Source organism: Neltuma alba, unplaced genomic scaffold (assembly GCF_004799145.2).
Source record: "Neltuma alba isolate B1F8T4 unplaced genomic scaffold, ASM479914v2 tig00012567_pilon, whole genome shotgun sequence".
NCBI lineage: Eukaryota > Viridiplantae > Streptophyta > Magnoliopsida > Fabales > Fabaceae > Neltuma > Neltuma alba.
In genome coordinates, this window is record NW_021637022.1 from 198,073 (window position 1) to 210,723 (window position 12,651).

Genomic DNA, 12,651 nt, shown 5'->3' on the forward strand with positions numbered 1-12,651 from the left:
ATATATTTTTTCTAAAGTAGTTCTGCTAACAATAGTAGTTCTAACCAATATACTTAATTTGTAAGGATATTTTAGAAAAGACAATATATTTATTATAAATAACTAATTTGATTTTTTTTAATCTTTTTAAATTAATTAACTAACTCTTATAATTAGAATATGATTCGGAAGTAGTATTACGATTCATAAATAAAAACAAACGAGAATACCCACTTCAGAAACAGGAGTAGTAGTTGACGGTTCAATTCAACTCAGCTTCCTCCTGGGCCAACGAAATCAATTCTTACTGTCGCTGTCGGCATCATCACTTGCTTTATCCATGGGCACCTGATGCTCAGCGGCCAAACGGTGTCGCATCATAAGCATGAAAAGATTTCTCTCTCCATCCGCGTGAAAATTGATACCCCTCAGCCCTTTTATCCCTTTAGGCTATATAGTCACTTTTTTTTTTCTTTTTTCCCCCCAAGTCACTCACTTTTTTTTAATTTAAATATCTTTATAACTTAAAAAATTCAATCATAGCAATTATTTTTGAAAATTAACACACATTTATATACTTCTCCGATCCTTAATATAGGACTCAATTATTAAGTTGGTTTTAGTCCTAAATATAAGACTTATTTCTCATATTTATCAATTTTCTCTAAATTGTCTATATAGATACTCCTTCAACCATAATCAAGTAAAAGAGGAAGATGAGATATTAAGAAAGATGATTATGGTATTTTAAGAAAAACGTGTCATATTTCTTATAATTAATTAACTTACCTAACTTCATTAATCTAATCAAATTAGTTAAATTAGTCTTATATTAAAGATCGGAAGAGTACTATATGTACTGTAAAATTATATTTAGATTAAACTTAAACCTTCTGCAATATCTTATAAAAAATGTTAACAAAAACACCCATAATTCTTACACAGGTTAAGATGCATCCTAAAATACTTGTTAAGTATTAGTATTTTAAATTAATTTAGAGTTTATCTAACATCCTAAAATATCTTTTAGCATTACTACCTCCGATATATGAAGCGAGTCCGCATCAGGTGCTCATCGAATCAATGAGCACCTGATGCTCAGTGGTCAAACGGTGTCGCATCGTAGCCAGAGTGACCCACTGAAATGATTTCCCTCTCCATTCCATGTGATGACTAATGCCCCAACTCCTCTGGCTGTAATCACCCTTTCTTTTTATTCTCCATAATTCTTACGTTGGTTAATATGCATGTTAAAGTATTTTCTAAGTTGCATTGCATTTTCTAAGTAACATCCATTTTTTTGAAATATTTTTTTATGCAGCATTCCATATTCCTAGCTAATTTGTGATTTATTTAACACCCTAAAATATTTTTTCAAAAGTATTAAGAATTTAAAGAGGCTAATTTTTTTTTATTTAGGACAATACTTACATCAAGTTTTTTTATATCCATTATGTGGAATTTTTCAATCATACATGATCATGTATCGTATTATTAAAATATTAGTATTTAATTACAAATTCATATGAAACAAAAAAGAACACCTAGCTATATATGATTAGAGAACTTGGGATAATAAATAAGAGAAACTTGATATAAGTTTTTTTCCTTTTATTTAATACACCTAGATATTTGATTTTACTTGAAATATTTTGTCTGATATAAGTTATGATATATTACCTCTGATCCTAATTATAAATCCTTATTTATAGTCTATAAACGAGGTTTTATAATTAGGACCGGAAGTAGTACTACTAAAAGATATTTTAGGATGGTAGATGAACCGCAAATTAATTTAAAATACTGCTACTTAACAAGTATGTTGGGATGCATCTTAACTTGTGTAAGAAGTATAGGTGTGTTAGTTAACATTTTTTTTGGAAGATATTGTAGAAGGTTTAAGTTTAATCTAAATATAATTTTATAGTACACATAGCTTATATGTGTTAATTTCCAAAAAAAAAGTTTGAATTTTTTAAATTATAAACATATTTAAATAAAAAAGGTGAGTGACTTTAAAAAAAAGAAAAAAAGGAAGTAACTATGGCCTAAGAGTAAAAAAGCAGAGAGGGGTATCAATTTTCACGTGGATGGGGAGGGAAATCTTTTCAGCGTTTCACTGTGCTCATGATGCGACACCGTTTGGCCACTGAGCATCAGGTGCTCACCGCTTCGATGGGCACCTGATACGGATTCGATGGCCACCTAATGCGGACTCATATTGCTTCATATGCCCGCCCATATTTTTTCATTTTTTTAAAGTAATTATTATAGTAATTGCTCATATTAAAAGTTTTATTAAATAGTATTTCTATCTAATACATATGATTAGTAATAATATTTTAAAAAAAATAACACATATTTATTACAAATAACTAATTTAACTAATTTTTTTAATCTACTTAAATTAGTTAATCAGCTCTTATATTAAGGATCGAAGATAATATATGAATAAGCAAATTCTACTTTATTCTCAGCTGTGCCATTTAATACTCCCTCTTATTGTTTCAAATTTGACAGTGAGTGTGATCTATTTTATAAATTTTAATTTGAGTTTATTTTAATGTTCAATGCATTTTTTTAAAAATTTGCTCATAATTATTTATTCTTTTTTATTTATCATACTCTTTTGTATTACATTTCTCCCACATATTTTTTTCATTCTTTTTCTCATTTATAGATTATTAATTCTACTCATTTTCAAGTAATTATCATTAAGGAGGAAATAAAATTTAAATAGAGTTATATAATTTTTAATACCTAAAATTTAATCTCATTTTAATTTTGTTTCTTGAAATTTCGCAGACCAAAATTAAAATGAAATCAAATTTTAAGAACTAAAAATAATATTAATCCATTTAAATATTAATAATAAGCATTTTTTAAGACAATTAACCTCAAACATAATTAATAAACATAATTGATATTTTTAAATATTAATGATAAGCTTCTTTTTTTTTTTTGCTTATACATGAGATGGGAAGCCAAATTTATGAAGTTTATTAATTAAAAGACACAACCAACATTTTTAAAAATTTATAAAATATTTTTTTTGAAAAAAATATAAAAAAGGATCATTGAAATTAAAAAATTATATATAATAACCGTTCATAAAAATTATTGTTAAAACTCATACTCTTGTTGTTAACTATACTATTGTTATAAGGAGTCGTGATTTATAATTTTTTTTATTTCAGTGATTTTTTTCTCTCACAATTTTTCCTATTTTTTTAATATTGATCTTATATAATACTCCTCCGGTCCTTATTATAAGACCCAATTTGACTTTTTATTTGGTCCTAATTATAAGACCCAATCCATTTTCTCTCTTATATTTATGCATTTTTTTTCCAAGATAATCCTTCTAATAATGATAGTTTTAGCCAATATACTTAATTAGCAAGGATATTTTAGGAATAATAATACTTATTTATTATAAATAACCAACTTAACTTACTTCTTTAATCTCCTCAAATAAGTCAATTGGGTCTTATAATTAGGACGGGAGGAGTATTATTGATTTTATATATTCTTTTAATATAATAGCAAAGTTGATGGGGACAGAATTAATAGTTTAAAAGGCAAGTGAGAGAGCAATAATAGCAGTAACAGCGAGCTTCTGCTTCTCCGCCTTGGCTGGTCTTGTAAGAGAGAGCGAAGAAGATGACAGAAATCAGAGTGATATGGAGCGGCACAGTGCAGGCAGCGAATCTGAAGGCCGATGACGACGGCAACGACTCGGCTCACCCAACTTTGATCGAGTTATCTCCATTGGATCTGAGTCCCCTCCTTCGTGGTTCCATCCAAAAAGGTCTTCTCTTTCGTATCCCTCCGTCTCATGACAAGTCCTCCGTCATCACTAACCTCAGGCAATCCCTTTCCTCCACCCTTGACTTCTTTCCTCCTCTTGCCGGACGTTTCGCCGTCGTCCAGCACCACGACGGCGGCGACAGTTCCTCTTCTTTTTTCATCGACTGCAACAACGCCGGTGCCCTCTTTGTCGAAGCCGTCGCACCCGACACCACCGTCGCCGACATCCTCGAACCCACCTACGTTCCCCACGTTGTCTCCTCCTTCTTCCCACTCAACGGTCTCAAGAACTATGAAGGCACCACCAATCCTCTGCTCGGCGTTCAGGTCACGGAGCTCAACGACGGGATCTTCCTCGGCTTCACGATGAACCACGCCGCGGTGGACGGCGTGTCGTTCTGGCACTTCATCAATTCCTGGTCTGAAATCTCGCGTGGCTCAAACCAAATCTCCAAACCGCCATTGTTACAACGCTGGTTCCCTCCTGATATCACTCGTCCCATTCGTATCCCTTTCACCATCCCCCCACGAGAACAACAGAATCTAGCAGCTCTCAGCGAGCAGAGATTGTTTCACTTTCCAAAAGAAAAAATCGCAGAGATCAAAGTAAAAGCGAACACAGAGGCCAACACCGACACAGTATCTTCTCTTCAAGCACTTCTGAGTCATATTTGGCGAGCTGTGATCCGAAACCAGAGCGTGGACCCAGAGAAGGAAATGAGCTGCCTATTAGGCATAGGAACGAGAGGAAAAATAACGAGACCTCCATTACCAGATAATTACTTTGGGAATGCAGTTCAACTTGCAGGAAGAGTGACGATGAAAGCTGGAGAAGTGGTTGATGAAGGAGGACTGGGAAAAGTTGCTTGGAATCTGAAAAAGATGGTGTCTTCGAACACAGAAGAGAAGCTCAGGAGCCGAGTGGACTCGTTTCTGAAGGAACCGAGGCTTCAAACACTGAGTGAAGTTCTTGATGATGCGTTGCTGATAAGTAGTTCTCCGAGGTTTGATGTTTACGGGAATGATTTTGGGTGGGGAAAACCAGTGGGAGTTCGAAGTGGAGCTGGGAATAAGAGATTTGGAAAGGTGACTTTGTTTGCAGGAGAAGAAGAAGGAAGTATTGACATTGAAGCTTGCCTTTCGCTTCCATTATTGGAGGCTATGGGAAATGATTCTGAGTTCATGGCTTTTGTTGCACACTAATTAGAATTTGAATGTGTTGCTTAAACTGTATGATCTGCTTGTTTGTGATCTGTGTAATGATAACTATGATGATATTTGTCCAGAAAATCATTGATTATGACATCTGAATTCTGAAACATGACGGTAGTGGGGTCATATTAATATGTTGGAGCATTGATCTTTACCTAACATGAGCATCTCTCCCATGTGGTTTTTAATGATTGAGTTTTGGTGACAATTATAGCAACTAATTAATCTAATCTGAACAGTTTAAATTTATGTATTTTTTTCAATTTTTTTAAAACAATTATTTTAATGGGTGCATAATCTAAAATGAAAATGATTTCTTAGCTATCATTTTTTTAAAAAAATAATTTTATTGTTTAAAAATTGTCGGTTAAAAACTTAAAATATAAATCATTGAAACTTTGAAAGTGTCTTTGAATGATTGCTCATCCATGTAATCCACGTTAAAACTACGTCCTGATTTTTAAATGTTATTACCTCCGGTTTTAATTGTAAGAGCTAGTTGACTAATTTGAGGAGATTAAGAAAATAAGTTATGTTAGTTATTTATAATAAATAGATATTGTTTTTCCTAAAATATCCTTGTTAATCAAGTCTATTAGCTAGAACTACCATTATTAGAAGAACTATCTTGAAAAAAATACATAAATATAAAAGACAAAGTGGATTGAAGTCTAATAAATAGGACCAAAATAAAAGTCAAATAAGGTCTTATATTAAGGATCAGAAATAGTATATCATGTTACTTCTCCTCATGTCCTTAATGAAAGACCTAATTAATTAATTTAAATAGATTAGGGATGTTAATTTAATTAGTTGACATGATATGTTTTTTTTTTAAAAACATCTTGAGCATCTTTTTTAATTTTCTTCCTCCTTATCCTACTTAATTATTATTGAAAAAATATCAATAAGGTTAATTTTAAAAAATTGACAAACATGTGAAATAGATATTATAGTATACTATATAGCATCAACATTAACTTTTCATAAAAGTCATACGTTATATACTCTGGGAGGATTATGTTGGAAAAAGAATCGAAATGGAGTCCGTGAAGTAATCATCGTGGAGAAAATTTAAAATGAAGAGAGCCGACAATCCGAAAGGGAAGCTGAACAGAACCAATGGCTTGTGATCGGTTTTTACCCGATTCGGCCCATACTGCAGATTTAAGTACAGCATTCAATATTGCCCAACCCGAAAATAAACACAGTATCCTTGGGTAATGACCATAGTTATTAAACCCATCTCTGTGCCCAAAATCCAAAAAGGCACAACGCTGATATTTCTTTTCTTTTTTTTTTCATTTGATACAATTTAAATACACCATGTACACAAATATATCAATGTGAAGTTTGAATCAAAGCGTAGCAGGTGGACTATCACTCAAGTAACTTGCTGTTGACATACAACACTAATAATTGAGTTTATGTAATAGTGTTTTGAATATCTTTGATTGGAAAAAAAAAAATCACCTTTCATCTAGAGATGGTGGTTGACAAAAAGAAATTTTGATGTACAATTTCTCTTGTACTTGCTATTTAGGCTTTCATGTTATATGAGAGAGAGAGAGAGAGAGAGAGAGAGAGCAAATGTTTTTTTGTTCATTATTGGTTACGTAAATGGTAAAACAGGGGGATAAAATCTTAAGTAGAAGCACGGCTTACAGAGGTTACTGGTGAGATGCTTTTATGCATATGCTCAAACTCACACAAGCAACCCCAATAAAGTACATTGCACTAAAGTGAACCAAAAGAACAAAGAAACAAACAAAAAGGGAACCTTTGAAAGTGGCAAGCCCAAGTGAGGATTGTGACATTGTTGGGTTGAGTGTGATATATTTCTACCTCCCTATCCCCTGTTTGCAGAGAGGACAGGAGGATATAATTGTGAGCCATTGGTCTACACATTTCTGGTGAAACATATGGGAACAGGGCAAAACTCTCACTTGTTCTTTCTCTCTGTATTTGGCCAAGCATATGCAGCATTCCTGTCATCAATGTCATAAATTCAGTTTGTGCATAAATATAAGACATCATAGAGTGTTACTCATTCTGATCTTAAATATTGGAACTAGGTAAGGATGTTGTTCTGATTTTAAATATCTTTTCCAATTTAATCATGTCTCTTTCCAAATTACCTTATTATTACACATGTTAAAAGAGGATTTTTAATTGAGGAGATAATTTTCGCTGCAAATAATCAAGAAGAGTGTTATGACAAAATCAATACGCATTTCTTTAACATATAATTAACTTCATTAATTTTATTAATACTTACATTAATTTTATTAATACTTATGAAATTAATTACTCAACTCTTATATTTATGATTGGAGAAAATAATTACATAAACAGCAACACTTACTTGGTGTTGTTGAGAGTGTTGAGAAGCAGGGTCATAGGACCAAGAAGGAAGCAGAGAGATTTGGTGCTGAGAAGCAGGGGAAACAGGGGAAGGAGAAAACTGAAATGGGCGGCCATTGCCAAGCAGGGAACCGAGAAGAGGGAAGAAGCAACAGAAGAGAAGGAAGAGAATGAAAGGGAAGGAATAGGATATGGCGTTCCACGCAAGAAGGGTGATGCAGAGCACATGCAGCTTTGGAGCTCTGTGGATTGATCCATGGCCGCAACCAAACACCCACACGTTCCCCATCACAAACCATATTCCAAACATCACTTCCACTGAACTCTTGCACTTGTTCATCAACGCACACATCCTGCACATCACATCCACAAATTTAGTTGGAAAAAAAGAAGTGGGATGTAAATAGAAATTCAAAATCGGCTCCTAATATTGAAACTAGTTGATTGTTAGATTTGATTTTTAAATATAAGACGTTAGTTCACTTTTATCTCTCATATTTTTTATTTTTTAATAAAATAATTTATCTAATTTATAAAATGATTTATAATTTAATGTTATGTAGGGTTATTTTAGAGATTTTTTTTAATATTTGTTATAATTGACTTATTTATTTGACTTTCTTGGTTTATCTAAATTAATTACCTAACTTTTATATTAATAATCAAATAAAATAATAAAAACATAAAATATTACCATGTGTAGCATGCAAGGGATGAAATAAATTAATTTTGTGTCAAGAAAAATTGGAAATTTTTGTGGAAGAAAAATCCAAGTTACATATATACATATATAAGTGACTGGATAACTTTCTTAAACAATCAAAAGTTACCATGAAAAGGGAAAAAATTGAAGAATTTTGAGGGGACGTACGTATGTGCCTTGGCTTTTTCCTCTTCCTAAATTCACTAACCATGCATCGCCCTTTCTAATCTTTTCACATGTCACATCCATAACTATACATAAACCTATCTATAACTCAATCATTATTCTTGTCCTTCAGTGTACTCTACTTTCGTGTACAGCAATACAACCGTGTTTAATACAAGAAAAAATTGTAAATAAAGACTCTCTAATATGTAAAATTATGATTTGAGACCCTTAATTTGAAAAATTAAAAATAAATATCCGATTCTATATTGTAAATATGAAATCTTGGTGAAATGTCTGAAATACCTCTCAGCCAAATTGTGATTTGGTTTTCTGAAATTGTCATTCACTAAAGTAAACTTATTATTTCCTATAGTCAACTTGTCATTTGGCATACTCTCAGCCAAGTTGTAATTTGGTTTACTGAAATTGTCATCTGTTAAAGTGAACTTATCATTTTCCATAGTCAGCTTGTCATTTGGCTGAAGGGGTATTTTAGATATTTTACCTACATTTTATATTTACAATTTGAAACTGGGACCTTTGGAGCTATTTTCTAAATTGAGGTACCAAATCATAATTTCACATATTAGAGTCTTTATTTGCAATTTTTCCTTAATATAATTAGTTTAACTTTAAATTTGATTTTAAATATAAGATTTCAATTTATTTTATCTTTTATATTCATCTATTTTTTTAAAAATAATCTTTATAGTAGTTGTACATGTTAAAAGTTTCATCAAATAGTAGTTCTAGCTAATATACATGATCAATAAAGAAGACGATACCTATTTATTATAAACAACCAATTTAATAAATTTTTTTAATCTATTCAAATTAATCAATTGATTCTTATATTGAATATTATATTGAAACAATTTCATAAATTTTTGGAACACTATTATCCCATTCAAAATGATTGGGATTGAAATGACGCGCTGACACAGGACATAAAAATGAACACTCTTAATTAAACCACACAAGTTGAGACTTCTCTTTAGAAATACCTAGACAAACATACATTAATCTTCTTCATGTTCATGTTAATGAAAATGATTCTTTTGGGAAAAAGAAAAAGTTTATCAAGTTTACCTGGTTTCTTCCTCTTCACTTCCTCTCTGTTGTTCCAAATCAGAGACGCTAAGAACATGTGATTGATCCGAATGAAGAAGGCGATATCTCCCATTGAGCAGCAATAAACTAGCAACGCACAGAACTTCATACCCTAAAATCCAGAACCTCATCGGCCAAACTGGTCTCTCTTCCTGCGAAATCGCCAACGTCACCGACGACGCCGTTATCTGTACCATCAAAGCCAGCAGCTCCATCATCATCCAAGTGGCAGAGTTAAACGGGTTGGACCCCATATCCGATCTCGACCCGTTTTGGTACTGGAAGACCTTCCTCAAGAACACGAACCATCTGGCTCTGTAAATCCTCGTTACCATCCCAATCATGAAGGAATCAGAAGGTGACCTGTTTCTGACACTTTCCAACGTCTGATCTTCTGCTTCTGCAGAATTCATTCCAGAACAGGGCGAGAATTCCTAGGTTTTTTTATCCGTAGGTTCAGAAAGAGTCCAAATCAGGCTGTTCAAGGGACGGAGTCTTCTATGATTCTTAGAACAGAAGGTGGGATTACAAAATTGCAGAGAAGACGCCTGCTTGAAGTCTCACGAAGTAATTTAAAATAGACAAGAAGACATACACGTAGAACCAAATTTGCTTGTTGTAGATACAGAGTTCTGAGAATCTTTCTAGAAATAGCTCAAGCTGCGATGTGTCGGAATCCCCATTAAAAATCCTCAGTTTCTAACTGCTGAAAGAATTGAACTTTAAGGTCTTGAATTCTCAGAGCAGGATCGTTGGCTCAGTTGAAGAACTTTTCTGAAGGGAAACTTTGAAAAAGATGAAACTTTCCGCCGAAACAAAATCCACAGACAACTTCAGGTGGAAAATTCTGGGATAGAGATCAAGAATATGAATCAGAAGAACAAGAAGGGATGCTTCAGAGAGACAAAAGTGAGAAACTTTCAGCAGCAACAGCCTGTGCAGAAAGCTTTTAAAGGGGGGATTTGAAGCAGGAAAAGAAGTATGAAACTTTTCAGCAGCAAGATACTGAAGAAGAAGAAGAAGAAGGTGAAGAAGGTGAGCAAGAATAAGGGGGTGAAGGGATTGCTTGGATTGGAAGGGAATCCAAAAGATTTGGAGGGAAGCTAACGGTTGGCCAACTTCCTCAGTCTAAGCTTCTTCTCCTTTTTTCTTATTTTATGGAGCAAGCCAAACTCAGATAAAAGTGACTTTTGTTCTTCGCACTTCAATTTCAGAACTCACCCCTTTCTTTCTCACATCACAAAATATTAAAAAAAACTGTAAAGACTCCTTTTTCATGAAATAAATAAATAGAAATTCATACAAGTTTGAAAGAGTGATGATTATCTATTGCGTCTGCCAACTGCTTTCATGAATTTTGACCCTAATTTATACTATTAGAATTTGATTTAAATTATCTAACTTGAACATTTTAATATTGAGAAATAAAAGTGGTTCCATCCCAATCAACGTTAATATCAAGAGAATTAAGAATTTATGAAGAGACGTCACAATAAATTAGGAGACAACTTCAACAAAACTAAGAAAGGGAAATTAAGGAATTAAAAAAACAGGTGCTTTGAGGAATAGTTATGTTACTTAAATTCCTGAAATTGGACCTGTATATATATTTTAAGTGTTAACCACTAGCAATTGGTACCACGTTGCTTAATCTTAAATAGTCAAATTCCAAATAATAAATCAATAATAAAGCAGCAATTTTTTTTAATCAAAGAAATAATTTGCGACCTAATTGACTGGAATTAGCTTAACCATCCATCTATATATCCCTATCCCTTGGCGTGATATGCCATGCAACGTGTTGATATTGACATCTCTTGCTAATGGAAAGCAGCCTCATTCAGAAAAATGGATAAATGTGATGGGACCATCCAAGAAAGCTGAAAATTTTAATATTTATTATTGTTATTATTTTTATATGGTCAACTTTTTAGTTTTTCCATTGACTTTGAAGCTAGACTAGGTTCATGTGAACTGAGAAGTCATGATTCAGCTTTTGTAAAGTTTTACTTTCAACCTCTCTTAATTGTGGTCTTTTGTTTTTTAAATTTTCTTTTACTATAACTGATTTCTTTTTAATTTAGATATTATGTTTCGAGTCCAAAAAAAAGAGAAGATATTATGTTTATTTCCTGATTTTATATTTTAATAATTGGATCAAAATAAGAAAGATATTTGTTAGCCAAGGTGGCTAATTCAGATGGCAAGAGTTGGGTGGGGTTAAAAACATAATTAGAAATTTCGTGGTCAAATATTTTTTTTATTTTCTTATAAAAAATTATTTTTTATTAAAAAAGAATGATTGACAGATAGATATTGTTATTTTTAATTTAAAAAACTATTGGATTTAAACTAGAACTTTTTTCTGTCCAAAAAAATAGAACTTTTTTTAATTAAAAAATGAAGTGCCAAATGTAAATAATAATACTGTTAACTTGTATAGGATGGAAGAGATATAATCTGCCAATGAATTTTTTTTCATTTTCCGTACATTTAATACATTGAATTGAGATTACCTTAAATATACATTTGGTGCTAGTTTAATTGAGGCTGTTTGATTCAATTGATCACTCCCCCCCCCCCCAGAAAGTTAACTTTTCAAAAATTTCATAGTTAATTCCTATTTCTTTCAAGTCTTTTTTTTTGTGAGTAATTTTCAAAAATTCTAAACTGCTTTTCAGATAAATATAGTATTAGTTAAAGACAAAAAGACAATTTTAATCGAATTTTATTTCATAATTTTTATGGATAAGTTCAAAAATTTATGATAAATACTAGAAGATGGTTTTGCATCTGCATGATTGATGGAACGAAGGTAAACGCCCCAAAATTAATTAATTAATTATTATTTAATTAATGGGGAAAAATAAAGAAAATTAATTAGTTGAACCATTCAGCCACCTTCCAAGGCCAGAGTATGTTCCCACATCACAATTGGGTTGGTTCCCCTTTTATCATTTTATAGGCTCTTGTCGGATTTAGTTGGTCCGTTTGAATAAAATAACAATAATGTATTGGGTGCCAAACCATCACTAATTAATTATCATTAATACTGTAGTCCAATGTCGGAATCCATAATGGGCCTCATGGCCCAATGATTGTCTTCATAAGCTTGTGTCCGCCAACATACGGTGTTGTTGTATGTTTTAAATAATGTAATTAAGAAATTAAGAAAATATGGAGCGTCTAAATATTATTCCTGTAATCCTATTTATACGTGGGTGTGTGAGAGAGTGAGACTATTTTTTGTCTTTAAAAATCGCCTCATTAAATGCATCACATTTTTTACCCCAAAAAAAATGCAT

At 32.2% G+C, this 12,651-nt stretch overlaps 2 protein-coding genes across 2 annotated transcripts; one reads left to right on the forward strand and one right to left on the reverse strand.

The window, feature by feature from the left end:
- The first annotated feature begins 3,594 nt into the window (after positions 1-3,594).
- On the forward strand, positions 3,595-5,160 carry LOC114728772 (uncharacterized acetyltransferase At3g50280-like). Its single transcript, XM_028915718.1, has one exon. The coding sequence runs from the start codon at positions 3,643-3,645 to the stop codon at positions 4,990-4,992; it is 1,350 nt and encodes a 449-aa protein (XP_028771551.1). The 5' UTR covers positions 3,595-3,642; the 3' UTR covers positions 4,993-5,160.
- Positions 5,161-6,616: 1,456 nt separating this feature from the next.
- Positions 6,617-10,483, reverse strand: LOC114728750 (E3 ubiquitin-protein ligase At1g63170-like). The gene is made up of 3 exons (XM_028915694.1): positions 9,326-10,483; positions 7,367-7,718; positions 6,617-6,989 (listed from the first exon to the last, which is right to left on the reverse strand). The coding sequence occupies exons 1-3, from the start codon at positions 9,757-9,759 to the stop codon at positions 6,843-6,845; spliced, it is 933 nt and encodes a 310-aa protein (XP_028771527.1). The 5' UTR covers positions 9,760-10,483; the 3' UTR covers positions 6,617-6,842.
- Positions 10,484-12,651: the final 2,168 nt, after the last annotated feature.

Coding starts and splice junctions, on each gene's coding strand:
- LOC114728772 (XM_028915718.1), top strand. CDS start 3,643: ATGACAGAAATCAGAGTGATATGGAGCGGCACAGTGCAGGCAGCGAAT.
- LOC114728750 (XM_028915694.1), bottom strand. CDS start 9,759: ATGAATTCTGCAGAAGCAGAAGATCAGACGTTGGAAAGTGTCAGAAAC. Junction 7,719..9,325: donor AGTGAAGAGGAAGAAACCAG/GTAAACTTGATA, acceptor TGTGATGTGCAG/GATGTGTGCGTTGATGAACA. Junction 6,990..7,366: donor AACACTCTCAACAACACCAA/GTAAGTGTTGCT, acceptor CATTGATGACAG/GAATGCTGCATATGCTTGGC.